Consider the following 23472-nt stretch of genomic DNA (forward strand, 5'->3'; position numbering starts at 1 on the left):
TTAGCACCTTGGTTTTCAAAGTGCTTTTGCATATGTCTCTTCTCATGTGAATGTCAGGACAATGCGGGGGTGTACACAAGGCAAGCATTTATCTTCCTGCACCTCCCATGGAGACGCTGAGGCCCAGGGCTGCCGGTAAGTCATGAACTGACCCAAGAGTCAAGAGCCATGCTCTTTCCAGTAGTCAATGGCTCCCAGAGAAACACCATGCTCCATAAAAGGTGGGGAGAAACAGGGTTTTTTTTTTTTTTTTTTTTTTTTTTGTTTCCTTGGAAGGGAAGAAATTCAGTTTTCTGACCTAAAAATTAGAAATGACTGGAGCGGTAAAGTTATTCTGCTAAGTAAAAAGCAACATAGCTGAGTGGGAGAAAAATCAGAAGAAATTCAACATGTTCTAAGGGATGCACCTGGAGAGTGTGTGGCTTCCGTTCTGACTTTTATATGGACAAGGATAATTAGCATCGTTTTCCTGTAAACTATTCAAATTTCCACATGCAGCAATGCTCCCCTGGATTCGCGCTGTAATCATTAAATCACACTTACAACATGTACCAGTTTACACCCCGGCGCTAAGTAAAATACAATTTCCTTTCTTCCTTTGATTATTTTTTCCTTCCTTCCTTCTTTCCTTCCCTCTGTCTTTCTGCTTTTACTGTTACTCCCACATTTACTGAACTAGATCTCATGAGGATTCCTGGGCATCCACAGATGAATGAGCCACAGTTCCTGATGCCTGAGTAGCAGACTAGGATGGGAGGAAGCCTGAAGGCGGGATCCTATCACTCACTTCAGTGTCTGCCCCACAGTCCGCTGCTGGGTCTGAGACAAGGACTTGGTTCCTGAACACTGAGTGGATGGATGGAAGGATGGATGAGACGCCTGTATCCGGATGGCAGTGTTCCAATTTCTGACTCAGTAAAACAGTTGAAATTTATCCTCCCCTTCCCTTTGCTTTTTCTGTTTCAGCAACCCCCTTTCAATGAGAGAGGATGTGAACAAGAGAATCAAATTGGCATTCTGAAGCTCTTTATTTAAAGGCACGTATTTAGCAATTTGCTATGTCTGAGTTAATATATGGGTTAAGTTCCCTGTGAATGACACTCTCCTAACTTTAGCAACGTCATAAAGACAATCAGTTGCTGTGTGTCTGGCAAGTTAATGACTACAAGCCCAAGGGATGCAAGAATGGGAAAATGTTAACGTAGAAAAAAAGACTTTAAGCAAATTCAGAGGAAAATGGAAAAGGACTCACCACTCCCTCCCCAAAATGCTACACATAACATCTTGTTTTGAACAAAAAAGTTACAGAGAATATTATTTTAAACTTTGTGCTCATTAGAACAATCCTTTACAGAATGCAGACAAGAAGGTGATTAGGGAAATTAGTGTGAGATAAAGAAGAAAAGAGTTTTAGGAAAAGATGGAAGCAGAAGAGGAAGGAAGAAGAAAAAGCAGAGAAGAAGGCTCCATGCTAAGGTGACAGGGAAGCAGGAGAGGAATGTGAGCATGAGGTCAGGTCTGGAAGCAGGTAAAAGAGAACCTTCCGAGAACTTGACTGGCAGAGGTGGGTGAGAAAGGACACTCCTCTCCTGTCTTCCTCAGCTCCAGAGGGTGGAATGAGGCTGACAACATGATCATCTACTCTGTGGCAGGTACTCTGCTGTGGGCTTTTATATATAACATTTTATTTAATCATCCAGTTCAAAGCCACCTGCAAGGAAGGAAATTATGTCCATTGTACTGGTGACAAAACTGAGTTTAGAGGTTGTCGGTCAAGGAGCAGGGGCTCTGGACAAGCACCCACCTACGGACAGCACACTGCCATCCACAAAGGACTCCTTCATCTTCCTTAAACCTCAGGCAATTCTGTGAAGTGAACAATATCATTTCCATTTTGCATGGCAAGAAATGCAGGCTTTGAGGGAGCCACTCGCGCAGCTAGCAAGAGACCAGGAAGCACATGAACTGGGACTTGATCCAATGCTCCTTCTGTTTCACTAAACAGCTTCCTTGAGGAAGTGGCTGGTTCCCTTCTTTTCACCCCATCCCCAGCTTTATCCTGTAGCCTATGGCCAGATAAGTGCTGAGTTCCAGGCCAAGCAGACACAGCATGGCGGTTGGGGTTGATGTCCCACGGTCATCCTGACTGTAATTCTGCATGGAGTGAGGACTCTGATTCTTTAAAATCTTAGGGTTATCTGGTTTGTGCTCCCGCACAGTGCAGCAGTCTTGTCTACAGCAGCCCCCAAACATAGCCTAAAAAGACAATGACTCTCATTCCAGTAATAGAGGTTCACTGTTACTAAATGAAGCCCACAGGTTCCACTGTGGGCTAGCTGTATCTGGAAGAAAATTCTTGTTTTGAGCCCAAATCTCTTTCCCTATAATTTCTTTTAGTTCTGCTTTTTCTAGAATAACAAATGTCTTTCAGATATCTAAATGCAGCTTTTGTGTCTCCCCTTTTTTTTCTCTTCTCCAGGCTAACCTTTCTCTGTTCCTTCAACCAATGGTTACAAGACAGTCTCTGACACCCTCTCCATTCCTCATGCTGTGTTCATAAAGCACTCAAGTTTGTTTGTTTTCCTTTTCTTTCCTTTGTTTTTTGTTTTTTTTTTGGGGGAAGTCAGAGTCTTGCTCTGTCGCCCATGCTGCAGTGCAATGACATGATCATAGCTCACTGCAGCCTCCAACTCCTGGTTTCAAGCAATCCCACCGCCTTGGTGGCCCAAAGCATTGAATTACAGGCATAAGCCACCACGTCCAGTTTATGTTCCTTTTCAAATGTACTGGTATAATACTCCTAATGTGATCTAAGTACTGCAGAGTCTAATGAAATCATGACTCTTCCTTCTGTGGGCATGAGACCTCTTTTGTCACAGTTAGGATAATGTTAATTTTTTCAGCAGCCACTTTGTGGAGGAGAAAGCTAAGTCACCAAGCTCTTGCAGTACAGCATAATAAGTTCTGCGAAGGAGGCAGCCAGTGGGCTATGGCATCACAGAGGAGGGACAGCAAATTTTGCCAGAAAGGAACAAAGAAGCCTTCTTGGAGATGACACTTGAAGAACAACTCAAAGTGAGAGTAAGCCAGGTGGAGAGAGTGGAAGGTCTTTCCAGGCGGATGGAAAAGATTTTGCAAAGATGAGCTGGTATGAGAGAACATGGCAGTACAGCCTTTTCTTCCCCATTGCTTCTCTTTTCAATTCCTTTCTTCAGCCTTTCTCTGACTTAGCTTCACTTTCGGATGTTCTTTTCAGTTAAGGCTTGGGAAGACCCTTGCATAACACAGGGGTTGGGGCGCCGATCCCCTACGCAGTCGAAAATCTACGTATCACTTCTGACTCTTCCAAAACTTAATAGCCGGCTGTTGGCTGAAAGCCTCACTGATAACATAAATAGTCCATTAACACATATTTTGTATGTTATATGTATTATATACCTGCAATAAAGTGAGCTGGAAAAAACAAAATGTTATTAAGAAAATCATAAGAGAAAATACATTTACTAAGTGAAAGTGGATCATCATAAAGGGCTTCATCCTCACTGTATTCACATTGAGCAGACTGAGGAGGAGGAGGAAGAGGGACTGGTCTTGCTGTCTCAGGGGTGGCAGAGGCAGAAGGGGTAGAGGAGGTGGAAGGGAGGCAGAAGAAGCAGGTACACTCAGTGTAACTTTTATTGAGAAAAAATCCACGTATATGTGGACCTACGCACTTCAAACCTGCGTTGTTTAAGGGTTAATTGTACTATGTTCTCCTGTTTTAAGAAGTATCTGTTGCATGGAGTTCAAAGTTCTTCAACTTGTTTACTGTATTAAGTGAGCATCAAATAGCCAAAGCACTGGCAATGTTACTATAATAAGTAGTTTTGGGGACTGTTCTCCGTTTTGGAGGTTGTACCTCTACTTGAGTGAACTGTTTGATTAGGTTAGAAAAGCAAATGGTACCCTAAGTATCAAAAGGCGGCCAAAGGTCACTCAGGGCCACGGGCTGGACCATGGTGCTCCAGGGTCTTTGCCCTGTTATGAGCTGATCTGTTTTTCTCTTCAATGCTTCCAGCCAGCAGTGTTGAAATGAGATATTTTAGGATTTCCAAATTGTTTCTAAGGCTGTTAGTCACAAACTCTTATCAAGGCAGTTAACTCAGGTTAGATAGCAGACAGGCTCAGAGCCTCACCTTTGCAGGTCAAAGCTCGAGAAACCCTTCACATGATAATTCACACATCTGTTATTTCTTTTACCTGTCCCTTCTCTGCCTTTAGCTTCTCAGTCATCCAACCCCGCCTCTGTGAAAAGTGCACAGTGACTCAAGGCTTTTCTTAGGCCTCTGACAGGTGAACAAAGAAAAACACCTTTCACAAATCCAACCTATCAAGGGATAGAAGAAGAGAGAACAGAGCCTTCAGTAAAGAACCCTAAACATCCCACCAGAAAGTCCCAAACAACCCTGAAAAGTGAGACTAAAACTACCAAAAGCTGACAGAGGGTAACAAGCATTATTTCCAACCCACACTTGTCCTTCTAAAAAAAACCAACCCGCTACTGAAAAAACCCCTGAAATGTATGAAATCTAACATCGTTAACATATTTCCTGTCCTCACATAGCTTATAAAAATGTTTCTGAGCTTTTCCCTGGCTCATTTACAACGATGAGAAGGAGCAAAAAGGAAATGCAACAGATGGTACTGAGGGAGGAGGTACTACCATCCTCGCTCACAGTCATCCATCTTCGCAGTAAGTTATCCCTGCTTGGGCGAGGTTTCAAACGTTTTTTAGATGTACCAATGGCGTATTCTTGCTCGAGAACAATGAAGATGAGGCTCCTTTAAAAAGCTTCAGGTTAGAAGGCATGTTTACTACTGTCTATTTTTGTTGTTTCTAAAAGAGATCACCTCAGCTTTCCCTCTGAACCTCCCCAAACTGACTCCGCGAGAATCTAATCTGGTACTGATTTAGAGCTGACAGGTGGTACATGCATAATTAAAGATGACCTAACACAGAATGCTCTCATTCCTGGCATATTATCAGACACTTAAGCAAAGCAATTATCAGTAGGCAATCTTTTCTGTCAACAGAGATCGAGATGAAACATTTCTTCAATTAAGAGAATTCTGCAAGGATGCTGTACACACCCATCTGCAAATACTTGAAAACCTTTAGAGGTTAATACTAAGTCAGCTCAATGAAACACCTTTGGCCAGTTAACACATGCTCTCCTCTCCTCCCACTTTTCCTGGGAGGTCACATTTCAAACATCAAAATCGGGACAATTTTAAGGTGCTGCCAGACATCCTGACACGAATGGACAAGGAAATCTCTGCATTTTTCTGCCTTGCTGAGGTCTGAAAATAAAACAAGTTTTCCTTAAAGGTTCAAAGCAAAAAAGGATAGGGTTCACATTAAAGCAAATTCAATTAAAATTTCCCTTCAAAGCAGGATTATTCCCTCTCCATGCTCCACCCATGTCAGAAGTATTTAGAGAATTATTATCAAGCCTTAAAACTTCGTCTTGAATCTAAGTGATTTAAATGATTTTTTTCTTTCATTTTGAAGAAATCAATATTATTCAAAGAAAAAAGGGACTTGACAAAAACGGAGGAATTTCCCATTTCAGGTGAAGGAGGGAAGAGGTGCCGCATTTCCTGATGGAGTACTGTGCTTTTTATAAATTATAGTGCATGCACTTTGTAGAAATGAATGCATTTAAGCTTTCCTTAGAACAGAAATTGCTTTAACGTTATAGTGAAACAAATGATTTTCTTTTCTTTTTTAAAAGGGTAGTTTATAAGTTAATGGTTTTTTGAAGCCCATGTAAAAACCGCCTTCCACAAGACAGAGAACTTCACAATGTTTGTGGTGCATATTTTGCCACATTTCACAAGAGGTCTTATTGTTTAAATTCTTATAGCCTTATGTCATATGTGAACAAATGACTTTATTGTTCATTTGAACATGTCTTTATAGGATCTCTGGTGGTAGAGCTAGTGTTGTTGTTTGCATTTTTTCCCCTCAACAAGCCAGAACAAAAGTCTCTTTTTCTGAAGCGCTGGGAACTCAGGGACCATGGCAGTGTGGCAGCAGTTGTCAGTTGGAAACACCATAATGATAATGTAAGAGAAGTGCTCACATTAAGGGGTTGACTTCTGACAAGTCAAGGTCTATAGAAAAGTTTCCGCTACAGCAGACATTATGGTAATGCAAAACAGAAGCACTTAATAGAACAATTAAGAATCACCCAGTACACTATTACTGCAGTAGGGCTCAATTCCTTTCAAGATATGCTTTCTTTGGAAGAGACTCCATTCAGAATATTAGGGGAAAAATATCAGTAGCCTTTGGGGAGAACATAATCAGATGGGAGGTGGAAGCGATGGCGGGATCATTAATGGGAGATTCAGTAGGACTCAAAGCTCAAGTTCATTATATTTCTTAGAACTAAGAATAGCTTCTGAATGAGTACTCACAATTCTCCACAGACCTATTTCTCCTAAGGAGCTCCCCCTTTCTCCCTTTCCAATTTTAATCTAAGAAAAAGAATAGAATACAGACAGACATGGGTAGGTAAGCAGGAACAAAGGAACCCCTACAGAATGGAACAGAATCTAAGCTAGTTCCGTTTTAGATGTTGTTAAATCCCTTTGACCAGGATTCAATTTAGAACAACTCAAAAGATACAGTTTGACAGCATGCTGCATCAAGAGGACAGGAGAAATAAAGAAGTCACAGGTGTAATGTTGTGGCAAACAACAAAATGTTATTTCCCAGTGGATGTCATGGACGAAAAGAACATATAAGGCACACACTACCATTAAAGTAAACAGAATACAAAAAGGAAAAATTTTAGTGAGTTTATGTAGGGAGAGACCCTCATTTCTCACACAGCTCAGAGTCCCTGACTTTTGTAGGACTTCAGTGAATAAAGCAAAGTCTGTAAGCACAGCCTTTCTATGCTGAGGATGATATATGGCACAAAAACATTTTACATGATGCCTTTTACACTTAGATATTATTTTAGAATCATAAACTAAAAGCGTTTTTAAGGTGGAGGTACCCGGCATAAAACAGATGTATCTTCTTGTTAACCAAGGCTTCTCCTGTCCACACTCAAACCTGGCTTTCCAAGTGTGTTGGCTTTACTATTTTATGATTGGATGAATAAAATAAGACTGTAACTATGGCTACAAAATAAATTATGATACCCTGACCCCAACAGAGTATTATTTTGGAAAGAAAAAAAGTCACATCCAAGATATTATTATCGTCACTGCAATCTACCTGTGACCCTGTTTCAGAAAACCTGCCATTTGGAAGCCTTGTGGAGACATTTTTCAGAATCCTATGTATTCTCTCTGTTAACTAATCAGAGATACTTCTCAGGTTTATTTCACTAAGGACAAAGTATGACATATACTTAAGAAAGGATGGATATTGTTTCAGGATCTCTATCCATTCAGGAGAAGACACTTGCTCTTTAGTTAAAAAATGACTGTGACTAATTCCAGAGCACCTGGTATTGGCTTTTTCAAGAATGAGCATTTGAAGTCAAACTGGAAAATGGTGACTAGCACATCTGCAATGATCTAGATGATGGTAAGAGACGATCCAGAGATGGTAAGAGACAGATAAACCCAAAAAGGGTGGCCTCGCTTTGCTGCAGAGGGATAAAAGAAAACAGAAGAAGTGAAAAAAATGATTTTTCTCTAAAAGTCCCACTCTAGGAATCACCTTTGTTAACTTTTGAGTTCTTTCACAAAATGAAATGTTATGTGACAGTACAATCTGTTTCCCTTAGGGATGGAAGGCAATGAGGGGAGACCAGTGATAGGTGAGATTTAAAGACACGTAAAGGAAGGGTGGAAAAGAAATGCATTATGTTACTGAGCGAATGAGGATTAAATCTTCATAATGCAGGTGAGATTCTCACAAAAAGAAAATAAAACAATGGCAAGCTTTTACTGAACACCTAATATCACCCAGCTGTGAATAAAAGAAAAAGAATCTCACACTGACCAGTTCATACAAATCAACTAACACTTATTCCCTTATGGTCCATTGTAACCCATACTCCAAGCAGACATGATGTTCTTTCACATGTACACATTTGTAACTTTCTGTAAACTAATTAGCAAAGGAGAATACAAAATAAGCAGGTATAATGGAAACTAGTGAATTCCATCCCTGAAGCTAGTTGTACTGTAATATCTTCTGCATGGTGCCAACAGCCCCCTTTCCCTTTGCTCATTCCGACACAATGCCTTCAGGTCTGTCTAAGTAATGTAATTTACTAGAGTGGAATTCCCTCGGTACCCTGTGCAGTACTTGGTGACAGTATCGTTTATACTTCACCGTGTCGTGGCCTGACACTGATCCATCGGCCTTCATCCCTCATTCAGAGGAGAGCATGCAATTTCACCTTCCTCTGTGCCCTTCTCTGGTGTGCACGTACACATTCACTCCACTCAGCCCTAATTACAAACCTGGGTTAAAATACTCTCATTAGATTTATATTTCGCACTCCAAATGTCAATCTTGTTGAAAATTCCCGTTTTCTGGAGGATTCATCCATTAGCAATAAACTTTAAAGCATTCTGTGACTGAGTGCATTAAACCAGCAATGCGGACATGCACTTACAATACATCATTAGAGAAAATCTCCATTGCAAATACTTTACACTATTCAACCAAAGGAATAATGAGCCCCGCCTGGCCAGTACCCTCAAACTGCACATGAAGGATAAGTTAAAACTGGCAGTTTTGCAGGAAGGAGGACACGGTGTATCCACAGGATGCATTTCAGAATCTGTCATTCCTTATGAAGGTGTGGGAGGGAATCACAGCCAGAGTCTAATTTATCACCTTCTCTCACCTATTATTTTTACAGAAACTTCGGTCTATGGCAAAGGGCAAGAGGGATGGCGAAGATAATGGGGAATATATGAGTGTGTAGAGGGAACAGAAGCTGTATCTGCAATGCCAGGAACTTTGAAAGTCACCTAGAATGATTGGCTCGGCCTGAAAAGCATTCTTCCATTTCGTTAACAGAGAAAAGTGGAGAAAGCAGCATTTTCGGGAGACACTGGAGGAAGCTGAGCTGGTATCATTTTAATACAAGACAGATTTCCCTGGCAGAGTTGACCTGAGAATTGTCTTTATTCCAGACTGATGGTTCCTAACACAAAAACCAAAAATCTGATGAGAATACTAATATATAAATTATAAGTCACAAGTTGTACCTGGGGCAGAGATGGTAGACAGACTAAGAACAGGAAAATTTGAAGAGGATTTAAAAACAACCCAGCAAAATACAACAATTGAGAAAACTAAGCCACCACTGTTTTATATCTGTCACATATTTTAATTCCTTAGCTTACAGGTTTAATTCATCACTTCTTGTCAGGTCTCAGGTGAGGCAAAGTTAAGGTACAGTCATACCTTCTCTTTAACTTTGATAAATGAAGAAACAGCATTCTAGGAAAGTCCTGGAGGAGGTTAAAGGGAGACTGATTTGAAGTCTTAGCATCTAATCCTGAAGGCTAACAAAAAGTTATGTCCACAATTATGACTTTGTATTGTGAAATACACAATATACTTTATAACGCAAAACTTTGATGGGTGGAAAAGGACTCTAGAAGGACAGGTATACATTGTATTAAACAGAAAATAATTTGCAAAGCGTAATAAATAAAAATAAAAGCAACAGCAATTGTTTTCTACCTGTCAGCATCTGGTCTATCTGTCAGATTGTTCAGTAACCAGTATTATAACAGATGCAATATTTTCTGTGAGGAATTACACCACCATGGAAGCTATTGCTCCTGAAGTTTTGCCCATTTCCACCTGAAATATTTTTTTAGCCTTACTTGATTACAACGTTGGCACTCTCTTTCATAATGTACACCAGCAGGCACTACAATTAACGTGCACAGATGTTAGAACTGAAAATCTATGTTTAAATAAAAAACAGGGAGAAGGTAAAAATTACTGAATATGCTCAACACAGCACTAATCTTAAAAGGAAAGAGAGGCTTATATTGTGCTAATAGCAAAATAAAAAAAACAACAATCCCCCAGATGGGATTAGTAACCTAAGAAGAAGCAAACCACTCTATAAATGCCTGTATTCTTCTGAAACACTGAACCAGAGGCTGATCTTTTGTCCATTTAATTCCAAAATTTGTACTCCAAGAATAGAGGAGAACTCCCAAATGCTTTAAAATTCTCCAACACATTTTATGATGTAACTGCACAAATGACAATAACACCAACATCATTTTGTGGAGTGCTGGCTTTGTGCTTTATGTACTTCATCTCACTGAATCCCCAAAACCACCCTCTCATTCAGGTAGGCAGTACTACTTCTGTTCCCATTTTCAGATAAAGACACCCAGGCCTAGGAGAGGTTAACAGATCAAGGTCAACAAGTAGCTAAGCTAAGATTTGATCCGGAGTCTTTTTTCCTCCTAAAGCTCTCAACTCATTGTAACCACTGTGCCACACTGTTTGCCACAGTTGGGGATGCCAAAGAAAAATGTGATTTGCAGTCTTCATTTTTCAGAGTCTTCTGGAATGACTGCCCTCTTGACTCATCCATTTTACAAAGCGCATCAAACTGAAAGGCTCAGAACACTTGCAGACATTCTCATTCTTTGGAAATGCCACAACCACTCAGTCAGTGGAACGGGACAGCACCATCAATGGGATCGCGAAGGCACAAATTTCCCTGTGAATGCTGGCGCCGCCTCTCTTTGGTGTTTCTTCTAGCCACAAACGGACACGTTATCACTTACTGTGGTTGTATTCGACTCAGCAGCCAGATGCAGGGGAGTTTTTACTTGGTTAACTGTCCCTCCAACATCTGTGTCTACAGAAGGTACTACAGGGCAGGCGTATGCTCATCCTTGTCCCTTCTCCCCCCCCATCCAAACACACAAAAAGTTTTCCAATCTCTAGGGCAACACTATTAAGATATCCTTTCCTTGCTGTGCTATGAGTTTACAAGAAAGAACTTTCTAACAATAAGCCAAGAAGATGGATGTTGTAAAACCGCATTTCAAATAAGGCAATTCCTTTTTAAAAAAGATTCAAGGGTTTCATGCTTCTTTCTTCCTTCCATCAACACAATTTGTTTATGTACAAGTTGGATCTTTCTTCCTTCGGAAGAGAAAAGTGCTGATAAACTATCATGTATAGACAAACAACGCAAAAACTTGGTTGCCTTTTGCTATTTAAACAGAGACAAATTATTTCCCAATATACCACTTACCAGACAGATGCAAAGATGTGGGCAAACCAGTCTTCAGAATTAACAGAGTGATTTTGCTTGCACTACATATTCTGATTTGTATGACTCTTATTTTTAGCCATGCACAAAGGGCAATAAATGGAAAATCTTATTCTAACCGCTACTTTTTCTGGGCCACCCACACTGCCCCACCTACCACACAACTTCACAAATGTAAAAAACCCAGCCCAGGGTTTGTCCTAACAAGGGATGCAAAGTGGCTAAAATGTGTGACATTTTTTCCAGTTAGTGTTTGTACTTTCATTTTTTTTTTTCTGTCTCAGGACTTTCAGGGAAAACAATGTTGACTTACCAATGGGCATTTTCAAAGACTCTTAAGTTTGTATGTCAGTCAGTGTACAGACAACGTGATCTGTAAGGCACGGGCACCACCCTGCCGTGAACCACATCTCAGCCAATCTTCCGCAAAGAAATGTACCCAAAAACTTTTCTGTAAATTCAGGAAGGTGATCCACACCTTTCACATTTTGTTTTGAAACAATGATGGTATTTTAAAAGTTCTTCAAATTAACAAAAGTCATATCAGAAATATAAACATTTCTAAAACAGAGTGGGCTGTGAGGAGTGATTTTGCCAAACTTAAGTCAGTAGTACTTGACTTATATCTGCTTTTAGTCTGCGGTGGCACCACGCTTACCAAGGAACAGTATCCCCTTGCTATCCCTTTCCTTCTGTGCATTTTTTCTTTCTGTATGCCTTAACCACATTTCTCCACCTGATAACCTGAAGCTTATCAAGCATTAATTCACACATGGTTATCATTGTGGATTGAAGCATCTGATATTTAGAGATAACCATCTTGATGGCAAATAATAAAAACAAAATTGATGAAGAGGATGTTTGCTAGGGGCACAGAGAAGATAAAGATGAGAGTCTCTTTTTGATTACTATCTTTCCAGACATTTAATAAAAAGTTATTACAGTCTCAGGATACCAATTAAAATGCTTGTTCCTCTGAGCCCTCTGCAAACCACAACAGCAAACATATGCAGGTAACAATTAATATTTAAAAGTCTAGTTCAACAAAATCATCAGAATCATTAGGAAACAAAAGGTGTCAACTCTGAGAAACGCATCTTTACCTGTGTGCCTGCTCATTATCCAGAAACTAGAGGAAATGTTCTTTCATCATCTGGTAGTTAGCACATGCCCTGCAGAGCTAACACCGTCTTCATGCGCGGTACTCGAGCAGCTCTGATGAGATGTCTCAGAAAATCTTTTTTGGGTGATAGTCCACTATCGTCAGAACTTCTGACTTGTGTTGTAAAAACACAGGCAATTAAGTATTACACAAAGTGGGTCATACGCCACTGAGACAACCACACCGCCCCCAAATCAGACTCCAAATGACTGTGCTGTGACAAGGTAGGAGGGGTCTGAACGCAGCGAAAGCAAAACTTTTATGTGGTGAGAAGCATTTTAGTTTTCACTGGTTTAGGTTAGAGAAAGTTAATCTCAATGTCAACTACAAAGCCAACAAACTTTTAGTGTGTTCTTGAATTTATATGACAAATGCTGGCTGTTCATCTAATGGGAAATTCAGATCCAACGTCATAAACAGTCTGAGGGACAGTCTCAGGCTTAAATGACATGCCCATCACTAAACAAGTGAGCACCGTGACTCAGTGAAGGAAGGCGGCCAAATCGAAACTAAAGATAAAGAACCAAATTCTCATTATCCACATTAGCATCTCCTTCTCCAAGGGAGGATCAAAGTACTGTATACCACTTCCCCACACCTGTAACCAACCAGGGCATTCAACACAATCGCGGATGCTACCCAAACACCCTTCAACTGCTGTAGGAAAAAGGTCAAATGTAGTTACCTGAATTGAGCACATTCATTCATCTGTCACTGAAGAGCCACAGAAAGATTAATTCAATACACACTGAGTTCCTATTACATACAAGGACACAGAGGACATGAAGTGATGCTCTCAAAGTCACTGCTTTCAAGGAACTTAAGAGTCCTGTACAGGGGATGATAAAACCTAGATATAACCAATGTCAAAGACAGACTTTTTCTTTTTTTTTTAAACAAACGAAATCCCTTCTAGCAGCTAGCTGCTTACTAAATACTTCCTATTCTACTGACATAAAGTTTGTGGATTACAATTCTACATTTCTCAGATGAATCTTTTAACAGTTCCTTAAATTTTACCTTGGTTTTCTTTCAGTGCTCAAAGCCCTTCCTAACCTTGGCCAAGTGTTAGGATTCATCCTAACCTGAAGGCCTAGTACTCTCCAAAGGGAAGCACAGAGATACCAGCACAACTCAAGGAGCTACAAAATCACACCACTGCAATAGAAAGAGATGCGTCTTTAAAGGGGGATAAAGGATGCAAAGTTAAAGGAAAAGTCTGTTCACAGCACAAGAAGGCATATATTTGAATGAAATTTTGTTACCAAAATTATAAAATCAGAACTTGATTGGAGTCCATATTGTTTAGACTGTGAATGGGGAATGGGAAGATCTGGCTAACTCAACCTTTCCCATTTCTGCCAAATTGCCTTATAGTACAGTGATTACTAATTTCTAAATAATCAGAACACATTCAGTTGACCTAACACCAAAACCATCTTGTACATAACTGAATCTTCCTTTATGATTCCAGAGGCCCACTAGGATCTTACAGGGCCACTCAGTATCATTTTGACTGACAGAAGGTAGAAATGAAAATACTGGTTGATAGGAATTTCCACCTGATAAAGATACTGGTGAGTCCACACAGGTATCTGTTCTTATAAGAGCTGATTAATATAATTAGAAGGGAGAAAAAAAAGCAACAAGGAGATCACTGTCCTATAAGATGACACTTAAAGGCATCATTCCTAAGTGCCACCAGCTTGTAGGATGTAATCAGTCTAGAGCACTGCTTGTAAATTTGGAATTAGTTAATTAGTTGAAAAAAGTTTGGAAAAATACATAAAAGTATGAGTTAACAGGTAGGTTATATTTGGGCAGACAGATTATAGGTAATTTATCTCTACCTTTATTCAATTTTCTGCTATTTTATAAATTATGTAGAATACATGTATCACTTTGATAATAAGGAAAACAAAGCTACTTCTGTTTAGATAAAAGGAAACAATTATTTTCTGATTCTGGTTCTGTCTAGAAATCAAGAACACTGCATCAATAAGTTTCTGACACTTTCTGTCAAGAAATCAAGGACCCAGCATACCAATCTGAACTGAACTGATGACAAGTAAGGCACATAATATGGGAAAAATATGCTAGAAATAACAGATTATAGCTTCTAATTAAGCACCGCAAGGACTCTAAAAATCTTGCTATCCTGAAAAGATTTGTAAATACTGTTCTGGGGCAGAAGAGCAGAAGTGCTTTTCCTCCTCATGACGCACAGTCTGTGCAACTTCCAGCTGCCACAAGGCTGCAGGCGCACACTCTTACAAGATCTATCTAATGGGACATCCTTGGAAAAACATGCTGCAATGCCCTGGGTTAAATCCGGGCTTACAGAGAGGCATCATTTCACTAGTGACAGGTGCATCCAAAAAAGAGCACACAAACAATTTCTTAAAAATCAACAGATTGGAAACTATTAGAATAAATTGATAAACAATTTGTGCTACAACTGATGTCACTGGGTAGGCAGCTTTATAATAAAACATAGATTATTTGGAGACTCACGACTCAGGGAATTATCATTTGAAATTTTTGATTTATCTATTAATGTATATAACCATGCTGGTAACATCACTCCTCTCTGTACCATTAGCAGAGAATGAAAATTAATTTTGATGATCTCTTGAGCAGAACATAATCTGAATCTGAAATGGAATATTACAAATAATCATATCATAGGTTCTTTTTATTTTTAAAAAAGAAACAGAATTGGCTTCAAAAGTATGCCGTTGGTTCCCAATGACTATAGGAGCTAAATACATAGGTTCATAAAATGATTTCATATATTAGTTTTAAAACCAGTAATATCACAACTTTTACAGTGCTTAACATAAACAGAACATTTAACATTTAACCTCTGGCACTGGAAAGGTGGTAAAAGCCAAAACTTGCAGTTTCTCGAGAAGAATAAAAATGAATGGTATGTTGTTCTATCCTCAGTCAACATTTTTAGATTATTATTAAAGCATGGAAATAGGTACACTAAAACCTTAGTGAGCCTATTTGAGGACAAGAATATTTTTTATTATTTTGATTTTCTGGTTAATTGACAACTAGAAAATGCTTTTTGTTGAAGGTTTTCCAAAGCAGTTTCTTTTCCTCTTTATAAAACATCTAACCATTCTCAATGATTCAGCAGGTCAGTGTGATTAGTTACAAGTATCCTCCAGGGTTTATACCCCACCTTTACTCAAAACCAAAGCTATCTTGTTTTCTTCATCGCTGAAAAAGGGAAGTGTGGTGTGTGCGGTAGGGTGGGGTGTGTGGGAGGGAAGGGGAGGGGGGTGGGGAAGTATGAAGGTTAGCTAATTCAGGGTTCTGGCTAGTTGGGTTCCAGGTAGCAAAGCCATCAGTAAACACAAATTCAATGTCTGGAACCAGGCACATCTGATTCCTGCGAATGACGAGACAAGGACACAAGGAGATCCCACTAGGGTCTGTCTTTGTTGGTCTTCTCTACTTTATGTCATTTTGTCTCGGTGACTGCTGGTTTGATGCTTTTCTCTGTGGAAAATCTGTGTCAGTGTGTCTATCCAAAAATCTGGTCTATGAACTCATGGGGGGGCGGGAATTTATTTTTATTAGATTCCATATCCACGCCCTTTCAACTCAAGCTTAGGGTGGATGTCAAAGATGAATAAGCCCGTACCTTCCTCTCCCTTAGACTTGCTGACCTGAATTTTCTCCTCTACAAAAACCTTTAATTCCAGTTTTTTTTTGGTATCTCTGCAGCTCCCCATGGCAACTGACTCAGAAACCTCTTTTCCTTTGCCCTGTTTTCCAATACCTAAGTGAAAATCATGAAGAGTTTCTTTCTAAGCAGGTTTGGGAAGTCTGGCATGAGAATGAGTGGACTAATTTTTATATATTGTACTTTAACAAATTCATTTTATCTCTTTTCAGTTACACCTTTTCCTTAAGCAAAATTATATATAATGGTTCTGCTATAGGGCCTCTGTAACAGACTATATATATACTGGTATCTTAAGGAGATAGTAGGATAATTTAGGATAGCAGTTTGTGAACTTTTTGAAACCATGGATCCTTATATATGGCTCTTCAGGAATTCTAACCCCTGGTCAGCCCTAGGGGTAGAGGGTAAAGGTAGTGAAGATGACCTGAATAAAGTATGGCTACTGGGTCCCATAAAACTGTTGATTGTTCTTCAAGGCCAAATTTCTAGAAATGTAGAATAAAACACAAAAGCCAAAAAAAGTAGGGTACAATGGACTAACCTAGTGAGTTCCATCCTGTGTGTTCCTCACAGGACTACCGGCCACTCACTAACCTGTCTGTGACTTACGGGTACAATAATACCCATCAGTACAGAGATTTGGTGACGGGGGATAAATGCTGCTTCACCTGGAGAATGTAAAACAGGCATCATAATAATCACAGGCCCTACAGCGGGAGAACTATCTGCTGTGGATTTCCTCTCACAGCTTTCATTTTCTACCGCGCTGGAATCTACGGGAAGACTGCATTCCCTGGTTCCTGCCTCCATGTCCACCTCTGCTGATTAAGACCTTTCAGAAGCCACAGTCAGGCACACAGCTCCGTGACTCTCTCCATGCTCTGTGCATGCACTGGTTTACAAACACCCATCTAGAGGAAATGGAGCAGCCCCACTGCTGGAGCATGGGTGGCTCACGCTTTCCTTCACCCCAGTGAAGCAGGTCTTCTAGATGTGTAAATGGCATTTTAGTAGAGACCACAGTTGTTTAAGGCAAATTCCCTTGATGGCTTCTGACAACTGTGTCTTTACTCTGATAGGAAACTCATTCCTGGGACTGAAGTATATACCATTCAGTGGATCCCTTACCTTTGTTGTCTTCTAAAGGCTGCCCAAAGGGTAACAGGGATGAGGGAGGTGTGAGAGACATAATGATCTGTTCCTCCTGCACCCTCACAAACTGCAGCATCCCTATCAAGCACTAGCTAGTGATTCTGCACAGCATTCTTAGGAGGAAAGCTTTAAAAAATTATGGTAAAATATATACAACGTAAAATTTACCATTTTTACCCATTTTTAAGTGTGCATTTCAGTGGCATTAAATACATTCACATTGTTGTGCAACTATCATCATCATTCATCTCCGGAACTCTCCAACCTTCCCAAACTGATACTTAATATCCATTGAACAACAACTTTCAATTTTTCCATCCTCCCATCCCCTGGCAACCACCATTCTACTTTCTGACTCTGTAAATCTGACAGTTCTAGGTATCTCATATATATGAGATATTTAATATTTGCCTTTTTGTGGCTGGATTATTTCACTTAGCATCTTCAGGGTTCCTCCACGTGGTTAGCGTGTGTCAGAATTTCATCTTTTTAAAGGCTGAATAATATTCCATTGTATGTATTAATATACACCACATTTTGTTTATCCATTCATCTGTAGATGGACACCTGGGCTGCATCCACCTCTGGCTACTGTGAATAATGCTGCTATGAACATGGGTGTACACACATCTATCTGCTCAATTCCCTACTTTCACTTTTTTTGGGCTATACCCAGAAGTGGAATTGCTGGATCACTTGGTAATCCTGTTTAATTTTTTTTGAGGAACTGTCATACTGTTTAGTATTTACTTTTTAAAATATATAAACTTTATCTTAAAGAGCAGTTTTAGGTTCACAGTAAAACTGAGCAGAAAGTATAGAAGTTTCCCACATGCCCCCTGTCGCCCTCTGCCCCACAAGATTCAGTTTTATAGGCACCCTACTCACTCAGTGACTGAACGCTCTGTCCAAAGACATGGGGAGTGATCCAGGCAGGTCCTGCCAGATCCAGCAGGAGCCTGAAGCCATGATTCACCTAAGCAGTCATGACAACTTCTTTCCTTCCTGACCTGTAGACAGGAAACTGACTGACAGCAAAGGTCATCCCACAGGAACACTGGATGTGTAAACGTGGAGATCTGCAGAGTGGCAGAGCAGGAGAGGGCACTAAGGGGCATTTGATCCAACCTCCTTCTTCCACTTTATGAAGATGTCTCATAAACTGATAACCTTCCTTCCAGGAATGCAGTGCAGAGTAACTAGTGCTTGTTGGAGATGGTATATTTTTGAGGGTGGAGTAATAATAATTACATCACTCACAACTCTATCAGCCCAAATCCTAGCCCTGTTACCCTTTGGGCAGCCCCCAGAAGGCACCTCTGGGTTAATTCCATTATAGATCACTTTTAACACTTACTGGTTTTTGTCTTATTTTTCTGATATTGTGAGTTTTATTTTAAACATTTTAACATACACCTGCTGTACATTTAAGTCTATCTCCAGGATTTTTGACTCTATTAATGTTGAGGCAATACATATGTTCTTTCTTTGCTTGGCAATTGCTTTATTAACAGTGATTATTCTCAACTCCAGAGAGTTATAATAAGAGAAATGTAAATCCTAAGTGCTACTCTGAATGATAACATCTACCATATCCAAGCAAAATGTTATAAATCACAGTGCTTATCCACAGATTTAAAATGCCCAGAAATTTCTCAAATGTTTCCTGGACAGTATCACTCATACTATTTTTACACTCACATCGACTCAATGAAACAAAAGAAAAAATGCTGTTTCAAATTCCTAGTCAAAGCTCAGAAACATACAATGCATATATCTATTCACAGGTACACATGTACATTTGTATGTACGCTTACATGTGTCCAAATGTGCATTTGTTTAGTCAAACTCTTCTACTTTTTTCTATTAATGTGGAATAAATTGTTCTTGTCCTTAGCAGTTAGACAATGGGCCTGTTCGAAAGCTAACACCACAACACAATGATTCGAAAAGTTTTTCAGTCTTGAGAACTTAGAATCTCACAAAACCTGGACTTGCTGGCTTGGGTTACTCATTGGAGGTGTGCTTCCCTTCCCATGTGTGTTTTGTTTTTTTATTTTTAACTTTTGTGGATATACAGTAGGTGTGTATATTTGTGGAGTACATGAGATGTTTTGATAGAGGCATGCAATATAAAATGAGCACATCATGGAGAATGGGGTATCCATCCCCTCAAGCATTTATCCTTTGAGTTACAAACAATCCAATTACACTCTTTATTACAAAATGTAAGTTATTATTGACTATAGTCACTCTACTGTACTATCAAATAGTAGGCCATATTCATTCTATTATTTTTTTGTACCTATTAACCATCCCGCCTCCATGGCCTGCCCCCAACCCCCACTACCCTTCCTGGCCTATGGTAGCTATCCCTCCTACTCTCTATGTCCAGGAGTTCAAGTGTTTTGACTTTTAGATCCCATGAGTAAGTGAGAACATGTGATGTTTGCCTTTCTGTCTCACATGTGTTTTGTAAATCAAATCACATTTAAGTGTGTGAGGGGAGGGATAATGCTATGATGACTCACTCTGAAAGGGAACAATGTATTTCCCAACTCAGGGGAAAAAAGATTTTCTCTTTTGAGTGTGTCTAAAACCATGATGAGCACACCTGCAAAAGGACTGTAGCTGTTGTTTTAGCCTAATAACAGCACTATTAGTCACACTTGTTGAAAACCAGGGGCAAAGAATGGCTGGTACTAGCAGCTCTGGGGTAAAGCTGGCACGGAATAATGGCATCTACTGGGCTGGACTTCCAAATGTGAAGGTGCTAAGTGAACCTTAAAACTCTTTTCTGAGACATAAGTCAGTGTATTAAGCAAAGCATTAAATTTCTTAATTTAATGCTATTTATTACTCAAGTATATACAGTTTTCTACCTTTTTCATCTTTTCAAGCACATGAGTTAAAGCAGTGATTCTCAAATTGGGGTCCCTGGACCAGCTGCATCAGCCTCATTTGGAAACTTGTTAGAAAAGCAAATTCCTAGCCTGTACCAAATCTACTGAATCAGAAATCTGGGCTTGAGGCCCAGCAAGCTGTACTTCAACAAGCCCTCTAGGTGATTCTGATTCAAGCTGAAATTTAAGAGCCACTGAGTTAAGGAGCCACCAATATACAGATTCCAACCTTTGCTCGATGATAACTCTCCAGCTCCTTTGTTAAAAAAAAAAAGGAATTCATGTGTGCTTGGGCTATTTGTCACTATCACCTAAGAAAATATTTATCATTGTTTAATTAAGGAAAATAAACCCTGGTCAAAACTTACATGTAATTTTTCCAGGTCCTGTGCTGGCTTCGAGTCTTAGGATGCAGGGAACTGGGCAAAGGGAGAGATGAGGAGGCTCCGGCAATCCATTCAGACATGGACCCCAAAGTGTTGTGGGGCAACCTTGTGACAGGTCAGTGAGTGTCCACCTAATTGGGAAGGAAAAGTTGTCCATTAGCAGATGAAAGTATGCATGTGAATGTTTCCCCCTCTCTCCTGCTATCTCGCCATACTCCGTTCTGCTTGTTATGATCTCACACAACTGTCTATGCCTCTGGCTGTCGGCCTCTTGACCAATCCTCATGAACAGAATGACACTATAGCCCATGGTAGAAATGCCTGGGCTCTGCCTACTAGAAGCCCTATTCCTTGAGGTATCTCCTTTAGGTGAGCAGCCCTCACGAGGGGCTCTCCTGAATCCAAATGCAGCCTAGGAGATAGGCCCATGTCCAGTAGATTATCACCTTCTATATTTCATCTCATGTTTTCTGTCAGCAAATCAGAACACCTTGGTTTAGAAGACACATGTGGCCATTGTAAATAGAACAGATTCATTAAAGCAAATGATTTAAGAATTCTGACCGAAATGAGATGATTCCCTGATGCCTCAAATGTGTTTTGTTTTAAAATTAATATTTATTTTTTCAGATAACTTAATACATGCTTATTGTAGAACATTTGAAACATACAGAAAAATAAAGAAAAAAAATTAAGATCAATGGTAACCTTGACACCGATAAATCACTAATGATGTTTTGTTGTATGGGTCCGAAACTCCTTCACCAAAACTCTTGGGGCCAGATATGTCTCAGAATTGAGAATTTTTTGGATTTTAGAGAGTATTACAATGCAGCTACCATTTATTACATTAGTATCTTGTGAGAGTATGGAGCAGCACCCTATATTAAATATTAAACATTAAATATTTGTGTACAAAAATAGATGCATATTCTTATTAAGTGGGGGTAAAATAGAGCCTCACATTTGTTCACGCCAGGTTTTCCTACCAAAGAAGTTACTAAAAATAGAACAAAACAAAACCCCTTTTGATTTCTGAAAACTTTTGCATTTAGAATTAGAGATAAGGGATTGTGGGCCAGTATTCTTTTCAGATACAAGCATATACTCAAAGTATTGCTTCTACTTTTTTCATTCAATTCTGAAATAAAATGTGAGTTATATGAGTATGAGTATTTCCCCAAGTTATTAAAAATTATTAAAACATGCTTTTTAATGTTCATGTGTATTATACCCCATAGAAATACATCTTATGTATTTATTTCCCTCATTTTTGGAATTGCAGATTGTTTTTTTCTTTGTTATTGTAAATAACATTTTAGGCGACATTTCTGAATATCAGATTGTCTGAATTTCTGAAAATTTTCTTATGCAGGTTCCTAGAAAAGGAATTATTGCATGAAAGGGCATAAACTTTGAGAGTCTTGATTTTCTAGAAAGGTTGCACCAATTTATATTTTTTTCCAGCAGCATGAATGCCTGGTTAATTATGAACCTTATCATAGACAGAGAAAAATACACTTGCTCCTCACGCAACTTAACAAAATTCTAATCAATGATGACCAAATGTAAGATATTTTATTTTTGTTTTCCTTACACAGAAGACAGTGAACAGCTTGCTGTTTTTGACATAGCAAGAGAGAAATGGAGTTAATTTAAGTTTACCATCAAATGACCCTCATTAGGCCAGACTGAGTTAGATATGGACAGTGGGGGAGCAGTGACTTGTCCATGGGGTCTTCACATGGAAAAGCATGTGAGAGAATTCAGAAATAATTCCCATAACATCATGGGAAGAAAAATCACTGATTATTTGTGGGTTGATAATTCAGCTTCTAGAGTAGTGAGGCCTTGTATTTCCCTTCCTTCTGGTGTTTTCCTATTTCTTGGACATTTTGCTGTTCCTCAGGATGGCATCAAAAAGCAGAAAAAGATGTGAAGACAAAATCAAATCAGAATAGCTAATAATAATGGCTAACCCTTATGCATGATTACAGTGTGTCCACTCCAATGCCAGGTCCTTGTATGTATTATCTCATTTAACACCAAGTGCACTGGTATCAAAACCGGTGGCTGGCAAGTTTGAAAGTATGTGCTCACTTATTCCCCAATAAGTTTGTAGGAATTTGGGCTTCAGAATTTCAAAGATCTATTCAAGCCTAGTGTCTCATTACTATGTTGACTCCTTGTCTAGCTATATATCACAAGCTTGATCTTTCCACTCTTTGGTCAGTACCATCTATAGCAACTAAACGAAGCAGAGAAAGTCTAAGAAAATTCTAGACAACAGTAAACCCTTTGAAAGTCCTATATTGACACTGGGAAGGCTATAGCTCTTTGAGTGAGCACAATAGAGAAGTGTGAGGTAAGAGTGTTATATAACACAAAACAGGTTATACATGGAGAAAGACATGAAGACACAGATAAAATACACACTTGAAAAAAGAAACATACAAACACATTCTTCCCAAATGTAGCTACGATTTAGGAATGCTAAAGCAGGTCTTATAGCCCCAGGTTCTTTTAGACTTATAGCTTTTTCTAATAATCTCTCTTTCTCTTTCCCCTTTATGTATATTTAACCTTACAAGATAATTGGTATAGAGAATGCCACAATTTTCATATGCTAATAAAAGCAAACTGAAGTGATGTTTGTTTGTTGTATTAAATGAAATAACCTCACTCTTTCACTTATGTATAAACTCAATTTCTGCACCCACTAATACTATAAGATGGTTATGGTTTGAGGAGTCGGGGGTGGGTGTAAAAAATTTCAATCTTATTTTGGGAGTGATTTAAATTGATCTTTCCCAACAATCTTTTCTAAAAATAAGGACTGTTTCTATCAAAATGATCAAAAGACCAAAGAGAAGTGGACCATTTCCTT

General features: G+C 39.3%; 1 protein-coding gene across 7 annotated transcripts in view; it reads right to left on the minus strand.

Moving 5' to 3' along the window:
* The window catches only part of BACH2 (BTB domain and CNC homolog 2), a 368045-nt gene that overhangs the window by 138372 nt on the left and 206201 nt on the right, over window positions 1–23472 (minus strand). For 4 of the 7 annotated variants that reach the window (XM_063666431.1, XM_063666430.1, XM_063666432.1 and 1 more), the window contains one exon: window positions 20568–20716. Coding sequence is in view for 1 of the 7 variants with exons in the window: in XM_054491575.2 (XP_054347550.1) it covers window positions 12383–12398 (16 nt within the window). In the remaining 6 variants the exon portion in view is untranslated. Of the gene's footprint in view, window positions 1–12382; window positions 12565–18184; window positions 18307–20567; window positions 20717–23472 lie in introns of those variants that run through there. The other 3 variants (XM_054491576.2, XM_054491575.2, XM_054491580.2) reach the window with 2 other exon arrangements.

Source organism: Pongo pygmaeus, chromosome 5 (assembly GCF_028885625.2).
Source record: "Pongo pygmaeus isolate AG05252 chromosome 5, NHGRI_mPonPyg2-v2.0_pri, whole genome shotgun sequence".
In the NCBI taxonomy this organism is placed as follows: domain Eukaryota; kingdom Metazoa; phylum Chordata; class Mammalia; order Primates; family Hominidae; genus Pongo; species Pongo pygmaeus.